Here is a 23278-nt window from a genome sequence, read left to right as displayed (position 1 = left end):
TTGCGCAACAGTCGCTCCAGCGGCCTTGCTCAGCTCCTCAACACTCGGTCCTGCTCTGCTTCATATACAGTCTTCTTTTCCTTTCTGCTGTTCCCTTCAGGGGTCGCCACAGCGAATCATCTGCCTCCATCTAGTCCTATCCTCTGTATCCTCTTCTCTCAGACCGACTACCTTCATGTCATCCTTCACTACATCCATAAACCTCCTCTTTGGTCTTCCTCTTAACCTCCTGCCTAGCAGCTCTAACCTCAGCATCCTTTTACCAATACATTCACTCTCCCTCCTCTGAATATGTCCAAACCATCTCAACCTGGCCTCTCTAACTTTGTCATTCCTGATCCTATCCATCCTCGTCACTCCCAAAGAGAACCTCAACATCTTCAGCTCTGCTACCTCTAGCTCTTCCTCCAGTCTTTTCCTCAGTGCAACTGTCTCCAAACCATACAACATTGCTGGTCTCACTATTGTCCTGGACACCTTTCCTTTCATTCTTGCTGGTATCAACAGACCTGACACTTTTCTCCACCCATTCCAACCTGCCTGCACACGCTTCTTCACCTCTTTTCCAGACTCCCCATTGCACTGGACTGTTGATCCTAAGTACTTAAAATCCTGCACCTTCTTTACCTCTTCTCCTCCTTCCAACACTTGGTCCCCTCATTCACACACATGTATTCTGTCTATTCTGATTTTTAAATTTTTAGACCAAAATGTATTTTCGATGCTTCAAGAGATTCTAATTAATCAACTGATGTCACATAAGGACTACTTTGAGGATGTTTTATTCCCTTTCTGGACATGGACACTAAGTGGGCATAGACTGCATATGCTCTGGGACTGTGTTCTGAAGATGAACGGAGGTCTTACAGGTGAGGAACGACATTAGGCTGAGTCATTAATGACATCAATTTTATTTTTGGGTGAACTAACCCTTTAAATAAAAAAGCGCTATTGAATACAATACCGCTTTCTGTGTAAACGACCCCGTGGGACACCACATACTGAATTAGTTCAATAACATTTTAAAATAGTCTTTCCATTTGCTTATAATTTCCTGTTGTTTATTCTTGTTTTATTCCTAGATGTTTTTCATCGTTCTATTCCCTGTTCCTGTTTCAGGCAGAGCAAGATTGATGACAGAGGTCTGGATAGAAAACAGATCTAGTGGTAGAAAGATTTAAAACGACAAAGAGAATGATCACCAGGTGTGAAACGTGGAAAACAGGGGCCTAAACAAGCTAAACAGATGTGGAAGTGGATGTTTATTCTCAGATGTATTTGTGTGCGTGCACGTCAGTCCTTATCAAGACACTGCAAATACATTCTAGTTTTGTGAACTCACCTAAAAGCAGGGTTCACCAAAAAAAGAAAAATCTGGCATTTACTCACCCTCATGAACCTGTATAAGTGAGTCGACGGCCACCACAGTTAGAACGCTTAACTTCTCAGTACATCTGTAAATCTGTCTAGGTCTTTCCACAGGAAAGATGTTGTCAGCACTCTGTATTATTATGGGTTTGCTTAAGGTCAGTGCCATGTCATAGAGTCAAAGGTTGTTAGGGATACATGAAGACATGATCAGAAAGAAGAAAAGAGATGGAGATGGGTGAAAAGTTGTGAAGATTTATCTTAACCAATACAGAATCTTAATTAAATATAAAACCTGCCACAATTCTCAATATCATATTGAACCGTTCGGTATGGTTCAATACGCTATATTTGAATTACGTTTTTTTTTTGGTTTTGCATTTAATTAATTATTTATATTTAATACAATTCTCTGTTTGAAATATTTCTCTCAGTTTATTTCGGCTCTTTTTGAGTGTGCCTGTGAGTCTACGCACAAATATGAGCAAATATCCAATCATATGTACTAAAGGTAGGGGGTGTTTAGTCGTGTTTTAAAGCCTTGCTGGTTAAACATTTCATTCGCGTTTTACATGCGCACTAAAAGCATGTCACACATGTAAAAAACAATTAGCCATTATCTGAAGTTCTGAACTATTGCCTCTAGTGGCCAAAAGTTGTGTTGCAAGTGAAACCAATGCAACTATAAGTAGTGCTTGATCATGTCTGTTTGTTACCAACACCCTGATGAAGGCCAATGGGACGATACGCGTTGGTGTTTTAATGTTTTAGCCCTACCAATAAAGGCTTTTTCACTTTTGCATCCTATTGAGTACCTGGACTTGGATTTTTTCCAAATTCTTTTTCAACACGTACGTGATTACTGGACTAAGTAGTCAGTCTTACTGCGCTAATACTGTCAAATACACACAAGGTTACCTTATATAAACACAGTCGGTTATGTCTCATATAAGCGTGTGTCTGTAGCCTATATGAGATACTGAAGACTATGTAGTTTTAATTTCAGTCTACATTTATTCATTCAATTTCATACTTAAATGCTGCTGTACAGCTCTGAGCTGCCACTGCAAATCTTTACATGTATTTATTTTATACAATACTCTTGCAATGTGTACAAGGTTTTTTTAAAAAGTAAAATTAAGTTTAAGTAATATTTTTTCAAGTCTTTTAAGTAAAATAAAGAAAGTCAAGAAAGAGTATTATAATAAAAAAAATTCTCCTTAACCTCTTTCTGTTCCTGTCGCCTACGAATATAGAATAGCACAAAAAACAAAAAAAACAAAAAAACAACTGATCCGAAAGCCTTGGTTAAAAACCGAGGTATGTATTGAAGGTGGACTAACTATATTGTTACTTACATCCATTACACACATATATACACTCCTGAACAAAATCTTAAGACCAGGGGATGCATTGCAAGTTTTACACATTTCGCACTTGTGTATCATAACCGGGTTGTAAGTGCTGCTTCAAATTCCAAAAGAAGAAACAGGAGCAAGAGACAAAAAAAAAAGAGAGTAGGCAATTTATTGAAAACTGCATTTAAACTCAAACAGGCCGTTCATCAGCTGATCAAAAGTTTAAGACCATAGCCATAAAAAGGTCAAATCTGCACAAAAAAAAGTACATTCTTCTTGTAAAGTATCAGCTTTATTTTACATTTTACAATATAGTGCCATATTCGTGCCATCGGTGCCACCAACTCCAGAGCCTTCCACCAAGCAGGAATGATCCATTTTTATAGGGAGAAATGAACAGCAAGAAGCCTGTACTCCCAATCATGCCGCAATCAGCACGTCACCTGCAAACAATACAGACACAACACACACGCACGGCAAAGAATGACTAGTAGGGGCGTCACAGCTATATATGAAAATATGTATAAAAAAATGTTTTAATTTTTTTTAAATAATATTAGATAGTTGATGTGTAAATTATAGTCTGATGTGGACTGAGTTCATCTATGCTGTTTTGCCTTTGAAACCAAGTGCGGGTGTGGCCTGAACCTTTGCTATGGCGACCCATCCTTGGTTTCTGAGTCTTTACAGAAAAACACACAAATCAAATAATTATATTGATAGATTGATTTTTAACTCATTGTAAAATATTTTTGCATTCACCATTTTGAGTTTGTGAGAAAACCTGTCGAGCAGAAGGCAGGACCAGCTTATTACCTGAGTCTGAGTGCTACGTGTGTGTGGGGTTTATATAAAGTGGGTTTGTTTGTGTGCTTTGTCTGTTTATGTCTGTGTGGTGACATTTTTTTTTTGCAATTATGTTAAAAATTGCGTGAAATAACTTCACTGCACAATGTCCTATAAAGGTATGAGACAAGAAAGTCTTTCACAGATCTAAACAGCATGCTGGAGAGAGGAAACTTTTGAAAATATAAAGAGGATTTAGACGGACAAAGAAAGACAGATTTACTGGATGGATTTAAAGTAAAATATAAGGAGGACATGGACATCAAATAACGAGATGTATTTAATACTTTTTAAAAAATGTTTGAATTTTAAATCAAAATGATCTAAAGTACTTGATAGATGGACTTCTTTCTTTCTTTCTTTCTTTCTTTCTTTCTTTCTTTCTTTCTTTCTTTCTTGTCTTTTCAGATATAAACGAGTGCGCGGACAGTAATGGCGGATGTGAAGGCACGTGCTGTAATACTATCGGCAGTTATTACTGCAGATGTCCTGATGGGAGTGAACTCGGAGATGATGGGAAATCCTGTCAAGGTGAGTGCACACTCCCTAACCCTAACCCTAACCCTAACCCTAACATCCATAGAGTTTATATCATGCTCCTAAAGTCTTTTAATCTCTCTATAATCAGAGAGAACAACTTAAAACCAACATTCGAGAAAGGGGCACAAATTATTAATATCTCATGCCAAATTTACGCTGCAAAAGTTGCATTTAAGTGTCTTTACAAAGACGGTTTAATGCCGATCAGAGGTGGCATAAATGCATTTACACACCAGTTACAACGGTATGGTTTGAGACTTAGGGGTGAGGTGGATCAGAGCAGGCATAATTAAGTCTTATGGCTTTTATAAGGCATTGCATCTTTACACTGAACTTTGAGCAGGCACAGAGCAGCATTAAACAGTCTGTTTAAAAATGCCTTAAAGGTGCAGTAGGTGATCTGGGAATTGCTAACTTCGGCCTGCTAGCATTGAAAGCATACGAGCCCATCCTTCTGATGGGATTTCGCGTGGGCATAGTAGTGTCCTAATGTGCTGAGAGAGACATGTCTACATCTGTGTCCATCTCAGCTGTTAGTGTGTGAGCGTGGGAACAATGATCCTGCCTGCTGTCTCAGTTCCTGCTGGACTGAAAGGCTACAGGTGAGGAAACAGGTGTATGAGAGATGCCAGATTTTTAGGTGGCACAGAAGCACGTCAGAAGTGGCAGTTAGGTGTCTTTATACAGACTGTTTAATGCTTTTCTGGGGGCATAAATTCATTTACACATGCTTGTGTAAATTACACAATTTCAATACTTTTATACTAGGGGCTAAGGAACAGGCATATTTAGTCTGGCTTTTATGCAATATTATGTCTTTACACAGAATTTTGAGCAGGCACAGTCACAGTTGGTTCACCCACAAATGAAAATTCTGTCATTAATCACTCCCCCTCATGTCGTTCCAAACCCATAAGACCTTTGTTCATCTTCAGAAAACAAATAAAGATGTTTTTGATGAAATCCGAGAGCACTGGCACAGATTGTTTTTTTTGTTTTTGTTTTTTTGAGCACAAAAATTTCAACTTATTTAATTATGTTAAACTGACTTTAAAAAATGAGTTACATCTTGTATAACTAATAAAAAAAGTTTAACATTTCTTAACTTATTTTGATGAGTTAAAACAATGTAAAAACATATGTTGTCATAACTTATTGAACATATAATTTTTTACAGTGTACCTTTTTGGGTTTTGAAAGTTGTAATTAAATTGCTGGCTATGGAGGGGTCTGAGACCTCTCGGATCCCAACTTATTTTTGTATATACGCAATAACTGAATGTAATGAGAGAAAAAGTAATACAAAAAAATAAAGACCCTGTATAATATTGCCAAGATGCAATAGTAATTCTGATGAAGAAATATAATTTGATGATGTTTTTTATTTCAACTAGTATCCACTATCTAGTAATTTATTGTAAATTCACAGTAATTTACAGTGGAATTTGATAGTCTTTGTGTCTTGTAACATGACTGTAAATCTTCAGACTCTGTTGTGGATGCTCTCGATTTGTGGGAAATAGTCAGATGGCTCTAATTGAATTTATTAAGGTCAGAAGGTTTAATATGTGCTAATGAACCACATTCAATAAGCGAGTCATGGGGCAGGCAGTTTGTTATAGCACTTGAGTTGACCCATAGTTGACTGCATAGATGTCTGCAGGAATTGATCCCATGACAAGAGTCTGAAAAAACCCATGTAACATTGAGGAAATTGCAAATGATCTCTCTAAGGGCTACAATATCATGTATTTTTTAAACAATTCCCAACAATATATCACTACTGTAAGGCAACTTTTTTTGTTGATTTTGTTGAGTGTGAACGGAATTTGGACAGAATGTGTTCAGCAGATGCAATACCTAATTACTTGGCAATGAATGATCAGGTATAGCAGCTCTCTCATTCTAGAACATTGCACATTTCCCTGAGAATTCTAAAGTTTGACATTAACCAAGTTTCATTTGAACAAAATTATATTTTCAACACAAAAACCTAAAAACCAGAGTAAGATCTGACAGCTCAGTTCAGTTCTGTTCTGACAGTGTGAATTTATGATAGGAAATCTGTTTTAACAGATATAATCATTTGTGATCTCATAAGCAGATGTATAGAATTAATTAACAATTTTTTCCTACAGACTTACCAATAACTCCACAATTGGATTATCCACTCCACTTCTATAACCTTCCCCTCAAACATTAACTAAGCCTTTTTTTTTACATTCATAAATACATTTTTAAAAGTAAACATCTGTTAAAGCAGTAAAGAAATGTATGGCATGAAAAAAGGCTGGCCACCATTAATCTTTGTGTAAAGCACATCCTCATAGTGACACTTTTACAATGACTATTTATGGCAAAACTATTAAGCACAATGTGCTCTGATTGGTCGTCTCGAACCTCTTTGAGCATGTTTTGGAAAATTTGCCCTGTCCCAAATAACGCTTTCGTGACATAATGCCAATTTGAATGTCGGAAAAATGTGGAGCACGCTTCAGTGGGGGCTTTTGGAAAAAGGGAACACAGAGGGTGCATATCGACCACAAAGGGGGCGCTCCAGAGAACACTTCTAACACCTAAAATGACAATTGAGACCCCCTACTGTCTTATGGACTTAACGTCACCGCGTACGACAGCTAGCCCAAGTCCACAAGACTGAAAGCGCATTTGAAGTGTGCCACTCTGGTGTGTATGTTCCTGGAAGAAAACTAAAGACTAAATTAAAGTATTTCAGGGAGTTCAGAAACAGTGCTTACTGATATAGAGAATAACACACTTTGGAGTGTTTTTTTTTTTTACTTTGCAGACCTTTTTTATTTTAAAACAGAAACACTGCACACTAAAGACATTTGAAAATGTAGAAAAAAACATATTAGTCCTCTTCAAAGAAATAATTTATTTAAACAAAACCAATTACATTTATCAGTCAAATGTATTATTTTCATCAAGTGAAGGCAGACCACATCTCATTTGTTGCATATGTGTGTGTGTGTTCATGCATGTTGTCCCCACAGATAAAGATGAGTGTGAGGAGCTGAACGGTGGTTGCCAGCAGACGTGTGTGAACACACAGGGTTCGTACCACTGTGAGTGCAGCAAGGGTTTCCGCATGCACGCCGATGCTCGCACATGCATAGGTAAGATCTTTAAAAATCACACATTCACAAACACACATGTATCATGTGAAGTATGTCTTGAGGGGCATCTGTCAATCACCCGTAACAATGCATTCTGGGATAGAGAGCAACAGCAGGCTGCCTACAGCTCAATTATTTCTGCTAGCTCAACAAACAACGTTAACACAGCAAGTTGAGCTCTGGTTCTGCTGATCTCATCACCCTAAAACAGCATTTATCCTGTTTTACTGGAGCCTGGAAGTGTCATCACTCTGTGACAGGCCTGGCGATGTCATCACAGTGAGACAACAACGCTGACCTGTCCCCTAAGACTTCGTAAATCTGCCAACTGAGACACGACATGGAAACATCATCAGTCCGAGAACGAGAGAGACCTTTCCAAACTCTCAATCTATACACAAACTCCAACCTGGATTTGATTCAGAAATGTTTTCCCTTGACAATAAAACTTTGTCTTCCTGTCCAAACAAAAAAAATCTGAGTTTGCGATTACGATCCATATGTCGGTATAAAAGTCTGGGTTAACCCGAACCGAATAATAACCAAATGGTTGTAAGGTTGTTAGGTGCATCAGGAAAGCACTGAGTTGCTGTTTGTATGTGTGCCCTTTTCCAGTGGTCAATTCTTGCTCCGTAAAGAATGGGGGCTGCGAACACAGGTGTGTCGATTTGGGAAACGAGTACAAGTGTGAATGTCGCAGCAACTACCAGCTCAAAAGAGACGGAAAACACTGTGAATGTGAGTTCACATGCATTCACCATCTTTCACTTAACTTTTACAGTACTTATATTGTGATGGTTATGTGAACTCTTGTCTGTGTGTGTGTGTGTGTGTGTGTGTGTGTGTGTGTGCTGTGTTATTCTCTCAGTGAAGGACCCCTGTAGGGAACATCATGGTGGATGTTCTCATATCTGCAGTAATGTGAATGGACAGGTGCAGTGCAGCTGCAGACCAGGATTCAAACTGGCTGCTGACTTTAGGAGATGTGAAGGTTTGTGCACAGACGTGTACCCACACACATATGCAAACTTTTGTTTACAAAAAAATATTGTACATCTTGTGATTTTCTTTATGTTAAACAGCTTAGCACAGTTTTGTGTCATTTTTAATTACTTTTAATAGCCAATTACAGACTTTGCTTTTTTTCCAGAAAATGTTTCCAGAAATTCCTAGAAATGTAAGGCCATGTTTGGCCTTACTGACAGACTGATTTCATTTATTTTTTGCATTTAATTTAACTATTTTATTTGACCTCTCAATGCAATTCTCAATAGCACTTGTCAGCTGTGCCATAAAACTGAACGTCTCGGTTACGTATGTAACCCTCGTTCCCTGAAGGAGGGAATGGAGACGTACGTCAGAACTGAACCGACGAATGGGATCTTACTTTAGAGACCAATCCTACTTCGAGCATCTAACAACGAGCCAATGAAATTTGGCATGCGATCACGCATTCCACGCTCCGCCCCGCAGCGCGGGTATAAATAGTAAGTGGAATGGTAGATCAGCGCTTTTCCTACTGAGGAGCCGAAAGGTGACCGGACTCCCAGCGGAAGCACAGCATCTGGCGACGGGACGTACGTCTCCGTTCCCTCCTTCAGGGAACGAGGGTTACATACGTAACCGAGACGTTCCCCTTCAGTCGGTCACGTTCGACGTACGTCAGAACTGAACCGACGAATGGGATCCCTATGGAAAACGCCAGGATGCTGGCCCTTCCAGCGTCCTGCTTGAGCGCACTGCACCGTCTAGTATGGTACGGAAGTCAGGGCTCCAAGCAGGGAGTACAGTCACTGCTGTTTCTGCAAGACCCACTCAGAATGACTATTGGATAACGCTGGGAAAGCGTGCCTACCTCGTGCTTGAGAGAGAGGGTACGCTGCGGGGCCACGTCCTTCAGGGAAGGAGAGGTGGCAGAATACACATAAGGACTAACCTGGCAGGGTAGTGCAACATATGGCAGTCTCTGGGGTGGTTCCAGCCTGACTGAAGGGGGGGAAAGAACACGCCCAGAGACGACAGAGCGGGCTCTGTCGAGGGAAAGACACGGGGCTAGCCCGAAGGGTAGCTGATACCGTGGAAGAATACACATATGGGGTTGCCGTGAGGGAACCGCTACATATGGAACCCAGCCTACAGCCACGTTTCACAAGCATACGGGTGCAGGCCTGGCGTCAGACGGTCCGCAACGTCTGGCACCGGAGGGGTGACGGAGGAGCTCGACAGGGTTAGCCGGTTTCCCGGGGAACACAACTGGAGACAATAGACGCACGTATCCGGCCCAGAGGGCGGGAGTGGCGTTTCGCAAGCCGACACTTAGAACGGGCACTTAGCGCTCCTGGCCACTGGGGGCGAGGATGCGGGAAGATACCGGCTCCACACGTAAGCTATAGAATCTAGCAAACGTGTTAGGTGTCGCCCAGCCCGCAGCTCTACATATGTCTGTCAGCGAGGCGCCTTGCGCCAGCGCCCAGGAAGAAGCAACACTCCGAGTGGAGTGAGCTCTTACACCGAACGGGCAAGGCACGTCTTGGGACTGGTAGGCCAAGACTATAGCATCCACTATCCAGTGGGCTAACCTCTGTTTGGAGACAGCCTTTCCCTTCTGCTGGCCTCCGAAACAGACGAAGAGTTGCTCTGAGGTCCGAAGGCTTTGGGTCCGGTCAACGTAAGCGCGAAGAGCGCGGACCGGACACAGCAAAGCCAGGGCTGGGTCTGCCTCCTCCGAAGGCAGCGCTTGCAGGTTCACCACCTGATCCCGGAAGGGAGTGGTAGGAACCTTGGGCACATATCCGGGCCGGGGTCTCAGGACGACGTGAGAGTTACCTGGCCCGAACTCTAGGCACGATTCGTTGACCGAAAGTGCATGCAGGTCCCCTACCCTCTTGATCGAGGCCAATGCCGTCAGGAGCACTGTCTTCATTGACAAGATTTTCAACTCACAAGACGCCAAGGGCTCGAAGGGAGGGCTCTGAAGTGCTCGGAGCACTAGAGCTAAGTCCCAAGAGGGTATCGAGGATGGACGAGGAGGATTTAGTCTCCTCGCACCTCTGAGGAACCTGACGATTAGGTCGTGCTTCCCCACGGACTTACCTTCTACTACATCATGGTACGCTGCTATTGCTGCAGCATATACCTTGAGGGTGGAGGGAGACAGCCTTCTCTCCAACCCATCTTGCAGGAAGGAAAGCACGACACTGATCGAACACCTTCGGGGGTCTTCCCGGCGGGAAGCGCACCACTCAACGAACAGGTTCCACTTCAGAGCATAGAGGCGCCTCGTAGAGGGGGCTCTAGCTGAAGCGATGGTATCTACGACAGCTTGTGGTAGTCCATCTAGAACCTCCGCGTCCCGTCCAGGGACCAGACATGAAGATTCCAGAGGTCTGGACGCGGGTGCCATAGCGTGCCCCGTCCCTGAGAAAGAAGGTCCTTCCTCAGGGGAATCGGCCAAGGAGGGGCTGTCGCGAGGAGTGTGAGTTCTGGGAACCAGGTCCGGTTGGGCCAATACGGCGCAACTAACAAGACCTGCTCCTCGTCCTCCCTGACCTTGCACAGAGTCTGTGCAAGAAGGCTCACTGGGGGGAACGCATACTTGCGTAGGTCCCGGGGCCAGCTGTGCGCCAGTGCATCTGTGCCGAGGGTACCCCCGGTCAGGGAATAGTACCACTGGCAATGGGTCGAGTCCGGAGAGGCAAACAGGTCGACCTGTGCGGCTCCGAACTGGTCCCATATCAGCTGGACCGCCTGGGGGTGGAGTCGCCACTCTCCCGGAGGTGTCGGCTGACGAGAGAGCTCGTCGGCTGTCTGGTTCAGCACACCAGGGACATGAATGGCCCGAAGCGACCTCAGCTGCTTCTGACTCCACAGGAGGAGGTGGCGGGCGAGTTGGAGCAGACGACGGGAGCGTAGACCACCCTGACGGTTGATGTACGCAACGGCCGTGGTGCTGTCCGTACGGACCAGTACATGCTTGCCACGCAGCGGCCCCTTGAGGCGGCGGAGTGCCAGATGTACTGCCAGTAACTCGAGGCAATTGATATGCCAATGCAATTGCGGCCCCGTCCACAGACCAGCAACTGCATGCCCGTTGTACGTGGCCCCCCAGCCCGTGGTGGAGGCATCCGTGAATAGCACAGCATGCCTGGACACTTGTTCTAGGGGCACCCCGGCCCGGAGAAACGAAGTGCTGGACCACGGGCTGAAGGTTTGGCGGCAGTAAGGAGTCACTGGGACCCGGTACTGACCGCTCTGCCACGCCCACCTCGGGACTCGGCCATTGAGCCAGCGTTGAAGCGGTCTCATATGAAGCAATCCGAGCGGCGTGACCGCGGCTGCAGATGCCATATGCCCCAGGAGCCTCTGAAAGAATTTCAGTGGGACCGCTGTCCTGCTCTTGAACATATTCAAGCAGTTCAACACCGACTGGACTCGCTCCTCGGTGAGGCGCGCCGTCCGGTTGACCGAGTCCAGCTCCATACCGAGATAAGAGATCCTCTGTGTGGGACAGAGTTTGCTCTTCTCTCGGTTGACCCGAAGGCCCAACTGGCTGAGGTGACTGAGCACCAGGTCCCTGTGTTCGCACAACTGGTCCTTCGACTGGGCTAGGATCAGCCAATCGTCGAGGTAGTTGAGAATCCGAACGCCGCGTTCTCTGAGTGGAACAATGGCTGCCTCCGCGACCTTCGTAAAGACGCGGGGCGACAGGGACAGCCCGAAGGGCAGGACCTTGTACTGATATGCTTTCCCCTCGAACGCAAAGCGTAGGAACGGTCTGTGTCGAGGGAGAATAGACACATGGAAGTACGCGTCCTTCAGGTCGATCGCTGCAAACCAATCCTGGGGACGGATGCATTGGAAAATGCGTTTCTGCGTCAACATCCTGAACGGGAGCTTGTGCAGGGCCCGATTCAGAACTCGCAGGTCCAGGATTGGCCGTAACCCACCCCCTTTCTTGGGCACAATGAAGTAGGGGCTGTAAAACCCCGTCTTCATATCGGCTGGAGGAACCGGCTCGATCGCGTCCTTCGCCAGTAGGACCTCGATCTCTGACCGCAAGACTTGAGCATCGCTGCTTCGCACGGAGGTGAAGAGGATGCCCTTGTACTTGGGTGGCCGGCGTGCGAACTGAATCGCGTAGCCGAGTCTGATGGTACGGATGAGCCAGCGAGACGGCCTGGGGAGACCTAGCCAGGCCCCCAGAGACCGTACAAGCGGGACCAACGGCACCACAGACGTGCCCGGGGTGGGGCAGCGAAGCGGAGTACTCTGGCCCGACTCGGGAGGCCCGGAGGCGGCCCGTAGTGTTGCCTGAGCACTCCTGGTTTGGACAGAGAGTGGGTGAGAAGGCCCGGGGGCGTCCTCGGAGCCCACTCTGCTGTCCACTGCCCGGAGGCAGGGAAGTGAAGCACTCAGCCCCGACCCGGAAGGCCCGTGGGCGGCCCGGAGTGTTGACTGAGTGCTCACAAGAGAGGCAGTGTGTGGGTGAGAAGGCCCGGGGGCGTCCTCGAGGCCCACACAGCTGCCCCCTGGCGACGGGAGGGTAGGAAAGGAGTGACAAGGCCCGTGGGCGTCGCACACTGCCAACCTGACCCTCTTGGGGCCCAGAGAGAGAGGAAATTGCTCTTTTGGTGAAAATGTGGGTACCGCTGGACTCCGGAGAGCCAGCGGCAGAGATGTTGTGACCAGTGTTGCCCCCCCGGTCCTCCTCCGGGGGGGTGGGAGGGATGCGGACATCATCTCCCTCAGAGCAGCTCCTCTTCTCCCTGGGCTGCCCGTCTCAGGGCCGCTTCCCCTTACGCTTGCCGGCAGGTTTGGCGGGCCCTTGGACGGGTTGGGCGGCCCCCTTGCGTCCGGCGCCCTGCTTCGCGGGTGGAGGCTGCTGCTTGGGCTTGGCAGGGGCGGAGGCGGACGCTGGAGGACGCCCTCGGCGACGAGCAGACTGGGGGGCTGCCCCGGGCGGCTGGGTGGAGGCAGCAGCGGGCCGCCGGGGCAGGATGTTTTTGATGGCCTCCGTCTGCTTCTTGGCCACCGAGAACTGCTGGGCAAAGTCCTCGATGGCGTCGCCGAAGAGGCCGGCCTGACAGACAGGGGCGTTTAGAAACCGAACCTTGTCCGAATCCCGCATGTCTGTCAGGTTCAGCCACAGGTGGCGTTCCTGGACCACCAAGGTGGACATCGCCCGACCCAGGGAGCGGGCCGTGACTTTCGTCGCCCGGAGGGCGAGGTCCGTCGCGGCTCGCAGTTCCTGCATAACTGCCTGGTCGGAACCACCCTCGTGCAGTTCCATGAGCGCTTTGGCCTGGTGGACCTGCAGGAGCGCCATGGCATGCAAAGCTGATGCAGCTTCTCCGCAGGCTGCGTAAGCCTTGCCCGTCAAGCCGGACGAGAACTTACACGCCCGGGAGGGGAGACGCGGGGCGTGCCTCCAGTCCGCAGCGGTCTTAGGACACAGGTGCATCGCAACCGACCGCTCGACTGGAGGGATCCCCTCGTAGCCCTTAGCTGCACCACCATCGAGAGTGGTGAGGATGGAGGAGTCAGTCGATCGCTGGCGTACGCTGTACGGCGCTACCCAGGACTTCGTGAGCTCCTGATGCACTTCCGGGAAGAAAGGCACCGGGGCGGGACGCTGAGAACCAGCGCGACCCGTCCCGAGAAACCAATCATCCAGCCGCGAAGGTTCGGGACGTGGTGGAGGGTTCCACTCAAGCCCGACACTTGCGGCGGCCCGGGCAAGCATAGCCGTAAGTTCCGGGTCAGACTCGGGCAACGCTGTCACACCCGAAGGGGGCAACGCAGCCGAGTCTTCATCCTCGGAACCCATTAGCTCATCCCCCGATGCAGCAACCGACATCTGGTCCTCCGCCGGAGCCCCAAAAGAGACGACTGGCGCTCCACGTGGGAGGTCAGCGCGCCCTTCCGGAAGCTCCACCGGTACAGTGGAGGGGGGAGGGGCCCGAGGAGCCGTGAGACCCGTCGGGTTTACCCTGACCGACACCCTCAGGTCCCCACCAAGGTCATCAGCCAAAGTAGTAGCCCTCTGCTTTGCAGCTGGAGGACCACTAGATCGGGGGATGGACGATGGTGTTCCACCTCTTCTGAGGTACTGGAGACGGGACCGCAACACTGCAATGGACATATTCCCGCAATGGGAACATGTCTCATCCACGAACGCAGCCTCAGCGTGCTGTGCGCCCAGACACGAGAGACAACGAACGTGTCCGTCAAGCGGAGACAGAAATCGACCGCACCCAGAAACACACGGCTTGAATGACATCTTGAAAAAGACGCAGGGTCAAACCGTGTTGCTCTTTTGTGAATGGAAGTTTGCTCTTTTAGTGCTGAAGCACTCAGGGAGATGACCGCGGCTCCACGCAGTTCGATAGTGCAAGCCTGCGTGAGCTCTCAGTGATATGTATGTGTGAGCGCCCAGCGAACCAACTGTAATGTGTGTGTGTAAGGAAACGCTCAGCGAACCAACAGCTCTTTGTACACTCTATCACTGAAGTGGACGGTCTCTCGCTGACGCGCCGTATCACCCGCACTGGCAAACTCTTTCACAGGAATATTCACGACTCGTAGTCAGAAAGCTCTTCGTAGAAACAGCAATGAAGACTGTTCGGCTCCGAAGTAGAAAGCGCTGATCTACCATTCCACTTCCTATTTATACCCGCGCTGCGGGGCGGAGCGTGGAATGCGTGATCGCATGCCAAATTTCATTGGCTCGTTGTTAGATGCTCGAAGTAGGATTGGTCTCTAAAGTAAGATCCCATTCGTCGGTTCAGTTCTGACGTACGTCGAACGTGACCGACTGAAGGGGAACTCTTGCCTGTCCATCACAGAAACATTATGCATTGTTACATTTTCAAAAAAACATAATTTAGTATATAGTTTATAAATTCATTGACATTGTGGGACCGCTGGCTGGTCCCCACAATGTAGGTGATCTCAGGTTTATATTACATTGTGGGGGTCCCCAAAATGTAATATATACAAGTACACACACACACACACACACACACACACACACACACACACACACACACACACACACACACACACACACACACACACACACACACACACACACACACACACACACACACACACACACACACACACACACACACACACACACACACACACACACACACAGCAGATTACTCATGTAACTGCAGTCTGCTGTTAGTAACTATGTGTGCAGACCCATTGATCTGAGTAATGGGTACACACATGTTTGTCTGGACCTCATTTTTTATGTCCAGGCTTTATGAGACAACCTCAGCTGACCCCACGAAGAGACTCTCACCCCTGCTGTGCACACACACACACACACACACACACACACACACACACACACACTCATATTATTAGTATCCTAACTGAATACATTGTGTTTATTTATTTATTGCAAAATGCAAACTAGTAGTGTGTTTTACACTGGCATATTTCCTAATTACACAATTGTTTCCTCTCCCAGACATTGATGAATGTGTGACTAGTCAGGCTAAATGTGCTCATGGCTGTGTTAACGTCCCGGGATCGTTCCGTTGTGTTTGTAATCCAGGATTTGAGCTGGGTGCTGATGGGAAACAGTGCTATCGTGAGTACACACACACATTAACACATGCTCTGTGAGTCTTTTAAATAATGTTCAGTGGAAACCTAAAACACTTTGGAAAACTATTATCAGATTATCTCAGTAGTTCACTGACATGTGGAATTGGTTTACTGGAGCCAAACAGTCTGTGATTGGTCTGTTAGTGTGTTTGACATGCACCAATCAGTGATTAGAAACCCTAACGTGGTGTGATGCATCTGCAGGTATAGAGATGGAGATTGTGAATGGCTGTGAGAAAAACAACGGTGGCTGCTCTCATCACTGTGAGCACACCACCAGCGGCCCACAATGCTCCTGTAACCAAGGTTACCAGCTCGCTGAGGACCTCAAGACGTGCATAGGTACAGTATGTGCCCCGCTTCATGGTCTAGCAATCCTTCTCTATGTGAAATGTAGTTATTTTTATATTATAAATGACTCTACCATATCTGTACACTACCGTTCAATAAATGTTTTCGGAAGAAGTAAAACAGTGATATTGTGAAATATTACAATTTAAAATTCATGTGGTGGCAAAGCTCAATTTTCAGCATCATCACTCCAGTCTTCATTGTCACATGATCCATCTGAAATCATTGTAATATGCTGATTTGTGCTCAAGAAACATTTAATATTATAATTATCAATTTTGATATCAAGTTGAAATGAATCTCAGAAATGTTGGTTCATATAAAAAGTCCTATTGGCGTAGAAATATAATTTGCCTGATTTTTGTTTTGTCTACACATACATGAATGAAATACTTGCCTGCTTTTTGTGTCTGTGTTACATTGTAATTTATCTTTCTTACGAGTAAGTGAAAAAGCTTCTGAATTTGTGTGTGTCGTCTACAGACACTGATGAGTGTGAAAACGGAGAGGCGTGCTGTAGTCACTTCTGTAAAAATTACCCAGGAGGCTATGAGTGTGCCTGTAGACCTGGATACACACCCAACGGCTGCACATGTGATGGTATGTGTAGGCTTAGTGTCGTGTCTTCCTCATTTGACCTTTCTTATTCACATATTGAGGCTTAAATTGATGCTGAACTACAGCTTTAACTTTATAGACTTACACATGCATCAAGTTATCCTGCTAAATGGGCTCTTTAAAGTTTATTTGAGCACACAAGTCTAACACAAGGCTGTATTAATATGAATGTCTCTCTTCAGACATTGATGAGTGTGTGTCCGAGACGTCAGGATGTTCACAGTACTGTGTAAACACCCTGGGCTCTTATGAGTGTTTCTGCCAGGTGGGCTTTAGGCTGGACTATGACCAGAAATCATGCTCACGTGAGTACAAGTTTGATTGGCTGTTTAGTGATGACCTCGTAGACAGGAAGTTTACGTTTTTTACTTTTGATTTTAAAGTTTATTTTATTTCGAAAACCAAGGTTGTTGTTTTGTTATTTTTTTTATTTTTAGCTATCTATATTGACCCTATATGTATAATATTTTCTTTTCTATCTCTTCCATTCTGTCTTATTTTGCGTGTTTAGCTCTCTATGAGAGGGAATTAGAAGAGGAGGAAGAGGAAGATGTGGTTGGAAGTGAAGATGAGCCTGAGGTCCGACATTTGCCAGATTTGCTGTTCCGTCGCCCCCCGCAACTCCTGCATTACACCGCCGCTTTAAGCAGACCGTATGATGATGACACACACACTTACTACCCAGGAAACCCGCACAACCGAGAACAGAGAGGGGAGCTGACTGTCATCAGCAAGATTAGTAAGAATTAGAAACTATGAACGTTAACATCAGAACTGTGACATATAGAAACATAAACATACAGAAAAAAAAGGAAAGGGAACATAAATATATATTGATCTCTGTGTATCAGTGTGTGAGGAGGGCTCATTCGGTGATGACTGCAGTGTGAGCTGTGAGGACTGTGCTAACGGAGGAGTGTGTGCGGTAGAGAAGGATCGCTGTGTGTGTGTGCCCGGCTGGACTGGGGTCACCTGTAATGACAGTGAGTGTCTTAATTCTTACTATCATTGATCTCTGACTTTAACTGAAGCATTAAAAATATACAGCTTCATTGTTAAGATTTATTTACACAGAGCAAGACATTTTTGCCCAAGAAATAAGAATTAAAAGAATAATACTCTTCTTTTTAACTCACACACACTTGGAAATATCATACTGCATAGATTATTTATTGAAGGCCAGGTTCATTTTTTTTTTTAATGGCAATGTAGTTCAGGGGGAAATAATGATGTATATTTATATATATTTGATAGTTTTGTGACTTAAAAAAAAACACTAGGTCACTAAGTTTGGGTCACTAACACTGCACCATTCACTAAGTGACTACGGATCACATTTACGGATCACAAGCGACCGCATCTTTCACTAAGCCACTAGGGATCACATTTACAGATCACAAGCGTCCGCATCATTCACTAAGCCACTACGGATCACATTTACGGATCACAAGCGACCGCACCATTCACTAAGCCACTACGGGTCACATTTACAGATCACAAGCGACCGCATCATTCACTAAGCCACTACGGATCACATTTATGGATCACAAGCGACCGCACCATTCACTAAGCCACTACGGGTCACATTTACAGATCACAAGCGACCGCATCATTCACTAAGCCACTACGGATCACATTTATGGATCACAAGCGACCGCACCATTCACTAAGCCACTACGGGTCACATTTACAGATCACAAGCGACCGCACCATTCACTAAGCCACTAGGGATCACATTTACAGATCACAAGCGACCACATCATTCACTAAGCAACTACGGATCACATTTATGGATCACAAGCGACCGCATCATTCACTAAGCCACTACGGGTCACATTTACGGATCACAAGTGACCGCACCATTCACTAAGCCACTACGGGTCACATTTACGGATCACAAGTGACCTCATCATTCACTAAGCCACTACGGGTCACATTTACGGATCACAAGTGACCGCACCATTCACTAAGCCACTACGGGTCACATTTACAGATCACAAGCGACCGCACCATTCACTAAGCCACTACGGGTCACATTTACGGATCACAAGTGACCGCATCATTCACTAAGCGACTACGGGTCACATTTACGGATCACAAGTGACCTCATCATTCACTAAGTCACTACGGATCACATTTACGGATCACAAGCGACCGCATCATTCACTAAGCCACTACGGATCACATTTACGGATCACAAGCGACAGCATCATTCACTAAGCGACTACGGATCACATTTACGGATCACAAGCGACCGCATCATTCACTAAGCCACTACAGGTCACATTTACGGATCACAAGCGTCCGCATCATTCACTAAGCCACTACGGATCACATTTATGGATCACAAGCGACCGCACCATTCACTAAGCCACTACGGGTCACATTTACAGATCACAAGCGACCGCATCATTCACTAAGCCACTACGGGTCACATTTACGGATCACAAGCGTCCGCATCATTCACTAAGCCACTACGGATCACATTTACGGATCACATGTGACCGCATCATTCACTAAGCCACTACGGGTCACATTTACAGATCACAAGCGACCGCATCATTCACTAAGCCACTACAGGTCACATTTACGGATCACAAGCGCCCGCATCATTCACTAAGCCACTACGGATCACATTTACGGATCACAAGCGACAGCATCATTCACTAAGCCACTACGGGTCACATTTACGGATCACAAGCGACCGCATCATTCACTCCCATACGGAAATGTAATATATGTCTATATATGAAATATCAATATATGCGATATATGTGATATATAAAGTAAAAACATATATGAACATATTAGAAATTGGAACAATTCCATATTTTGACATATATATGTATCCCATATATTATATATGTTAATGTATGTATAAAACATATTTTGACATATAGGTCTCATATATGAAATATCCTTATATGCTCATATAGAGTAAAATCATAAATGCACATATATGCACAGCATCAGAAATTCCATATATTGACATATATCTTTAGTCCACATATTATATATGTTTAAATTATATATGTGTCAAATCAGTATCACTGTCAAATGCTGTAGAGTCTTAAAATCTATACTATGCATTAAACAAATGACATTTAAAATATAAAATATTTATAATGTTACTTATTGTCAGGTTAGGCAAGAGATGAAGGACTCAAGGGTGCAGAGGTTAATGGGCTTTTTATTAGACTTCAAAAATAAACAATCGAAACAAACAAACCCCTTCATGCTTGTAACTGGCTCGTCTTAGTTTTTTATACAATAAGAAATCCTCAAAAACACGGGAATTCACTTTTGCCAATAGTTTGTGTTCAAACTAACTGTAAGATTCTCAATGAGGGAGTGAAAATAAATTGTATCTATTTAACCACTGAATGAGATAACATAGTAACAATTAGCACATGGATGGAAATCCAAGACAACATTGTGCATATCAAAGCTCAACACTATAAGTAAACAAATAAACAGTAAATCAATTCAAAACCCAAAATACTAGTGATACACAAACAAAAAACAGTACCAAACAATTCAAAATGCCCTAGAGGGAAAAGGATATACAGTCTACAATGCAAGTCTATTGAGTGTTGTAGAAGTCCCAGTCCCAGAAGGCAATGAAGATATACAATCCTAAATCCTAGATTAGGCACTGGCACAATCCAACACAGGTAAGAAGTAGGTATCAGTGCACTCAAGCCCCATAACAGAGTCCTCTGCAAGCTTCTCTGCAAACTTCCAAACACTATGAATTAACATGTTTATGGGTACATAAAAATGTGCATTTGAATAAGATTGTAAAGCATTGGAATGTACAATTCACTTAACTCTCGAACACAATGTGATTCCAGGCATTTTCACCCATTCTCCATTGCCATGCCTCTCCTCTATGCTACTCGTAACCTTAAAACCACTTCCTCCCTCTGTTGCCCTCTAGAGGACAGGATGAAAAATGTCATCCATGTACCAGAGTAACCGTTACATGGAACACAAAACAAAACATGAAAGTACACGCCATGGCTAATGATGAGCACAAGCCGCATGCTAATCAAATAACCCTAAACACATGGACAAAAGAGTGTATACTGCCCAAGCAAAACTAGATGCTCACACGAGACCAAGCGAATGCTCAAACTGTACACCTACAACGGGGAGAAAAACACACATGGAGCTTTTAATGTCCGAAGCCTGAACCAAAACCAAATTATGAAATACCAGGATTCAAACACCACTATATAAATCCATATAAAATCCAATACAAGCATACTGAATGTTTGCATATATTATGTTTAAATAAACTTACATATATAAATTCAACATATATTGTTTACATATATGGCATTAACATACAGTACCATATAAAAAATCATCATATAAATGATTTTAAAATATGTATATATAATAATTATTCTATGGGTATTTCATACATGGTATAAACCTATATCTTCATATATCATGAGAATGTATATATGCGCTAATAATGTATTGCCTTATATGAAACATACATGACATCACTACTCGGATATAGGGACATATATGTACATATATTACATTTCCGTATGGGCTAAGCCACTACGGGTCACATTTACGAATCACAAGCGACCGCATCATTCACTAAGCCACTACGGATCACATTTACGGATCACAAGTGTCCGCATCATTCACTAAGCCACTACGGATCATATTTATGGATCACAAGCGTCCGCATCATTCACTAAGCCACTATGGATCATATTTACGGATCACAAGCGTCCGCATCATTCACTAAGCCACTACGGATCACATTTACGGATCACAAGTGATCGCATCATTCACTAAGCCACTACGGATCCCATTTACGGATCACAAGCGACCGCATCATTCACTAAGCCACTACTGATCACATTTACGCATCACAAGCGACCGCACCATTCACTAAGCCACTACGGATCACATTTACAGATCACAAGCGTCCGCATCATTCACTAAGCCACTACGGGTCACATTTTCGGATCACAAGCGACCGCATCATTCACTAAGCCACTACTGATCACATTTACGCATCACAAGCGTCCGCATCATTCACTAAGCCACTACGGGTCACATTTATGGATAACAAGCGACCGCATCATTCACTAAGCCAGTACGGATCACATTTACGGATCACAAGTGTCCGCATCATTCACTAAGCCACTACGGATCATATTTACGGATCACAAGCGTCCGCATCATTCACTAAGCCACTACGGATCATATTTACGGATCACAAGCGTCCGCATCATTCACTAAGCCACTACGGATCACATTTACGGATCACAAGCGTCCGCATCATTCACTAAGCCACTACGGATCACATTTACGGATCACAAGTGATCGCATCATTCACTAAGCCACTACGGATCACATTTACGGATCACAAGCGACCGCATCATTCACTAAACCACTACTGATCACATTTACGCATCACAAGCGTCCGCATCATTCACTAAGCCCCTACGGGTCACATTTTCGGATCACAAGCGACCGCATCATTCACTAAGCCACTACTGATCACATTTACGCATCACAAGCGTCCGCATCATTCACTAAGCCACTACGGGTCACATTTATGGATAACAAGCGACCGCATCATTCACTAAGCCACTACGGGTCACATTTATGGATCACAAGCGTCCGCATCATTCACTAAGCCACTACGGGTCACATTTACGCATCAGAAGCGTCTGCATCATCCACTAAGCCACTACGGGTCACATTTATGGATCACAAGCGACCGCATCATTCACTAAGCAACTACGGGTCACATTTATGGATAACAAGCGACCGCATCATTCACTAAGCCACTACGGGTCACATTTACAGATCACAACCGACCGCACCATTCACTAAGCCACTACGGGTCACATTTACGGATCACAAGCGACCGCATCATTTACTAAGCCTCTACGGATCACATTTACAGATCACAAGCGTCCGGATCATTCACTAAGCGACTACGGGTCACATTTACGGATCACAAGTGACCGCACCATTCACTAAGCCACTACGGATCACATTTACGGATCACAAGTGACCTCATCATTCACTAAGCCACTACGGATCACATTTACGGAACACAAGCGACCGCATCATTCACTAAGCCACTACGGATCACATTTATGGATCACAAGTGACCGCATCATTCACTAAGCCACTACGGATCACATTTACGGATCACAAGCGACCGCATCATTCACTAAGCCACTACGGATTACATTTACGGATCACAAGTGACCGCATCATTCACTAAGCCACTACGGATTACATTTACGGATCACAAGCGACCGCATCATTCACTAAGCCACTACGGATCACATTTACGGATCACAAGCGTCCGCATCATTCACTAAGCGACTACGGGTCACATTTACGGATCACAAGCGACCGCATCATTCACTAAGCCACTACCGATCACAT

The 23278-nt window shown here is 45.1% G+C and overlaps 1 protein-coding gene across 2 annotated transcripts in view; it reads left to right on the top strand.

The window, feature by feature from the left end:
• egfem1 (EGF-like and EMI domain containing 1) overlaps window positions 1-23278 on the top strand; it is an 89276-nt gene that overhangs the window by 20483 nt on the left and 45515 nt on the right. For both annotated transcript variants that reach the window (XM_067450328.1, XM_067450327.1), the window contains exons 5-14: window positions 3981-4103; window positions 7127-7249; window positions 7865-7987; window positions 8118-8240; window positions 15732-15854; window positions 16076-16213; window positions 16706-16822; window positions 17023-17145; window positions 17352-17579; window positions 17692-17823. In XM_067450328.1, the coding sequence (XP_067306429.1) occupies window positions 3981-4103; window positions 7127-7249; window positions 7865-7987; window positions 8118-8240; window positions 15732-15854; window positions 16076-16213; window positions 16706-16822; window positions 17023-17145; window positions 17352-17579; window positions 17692-17823 (1353 nt within the window). The remainder of the gene's footprint in view (window positions 1-3980; window positions 4104-7126; window positions 7250-7864; window positions 7988-8117; window positions 8241-15731; window positions 15855-16075; window positions 16214-16705; window positions 16823-17022; window positions 17146-17351; window positions 17580-17691; window positions 17824-23278) is intronic.

The sequence above is a fragment of the Pseudorasbora parva genome, chromosome 8 (genome assembly GCF_024679245.1).
Source record: "Pseudorasbora parva isolate DD20220531a chromosome 8, ASM2467924v1, whole genome shotgun sequence".
NCBI classification, from domain to species: domain Eukaryota; kingdom Metazoa; phylum Chordata; class Actinopteri; order Cypriniformes; family Gobionidae; genus Pseudorasbora; species Pseudorasbora parva.
The sequence above is the reverse complement of the archived record's forward strand: the minus strand, read 5'-3'. Positions and strand labels throughout refer to the sequence as shown.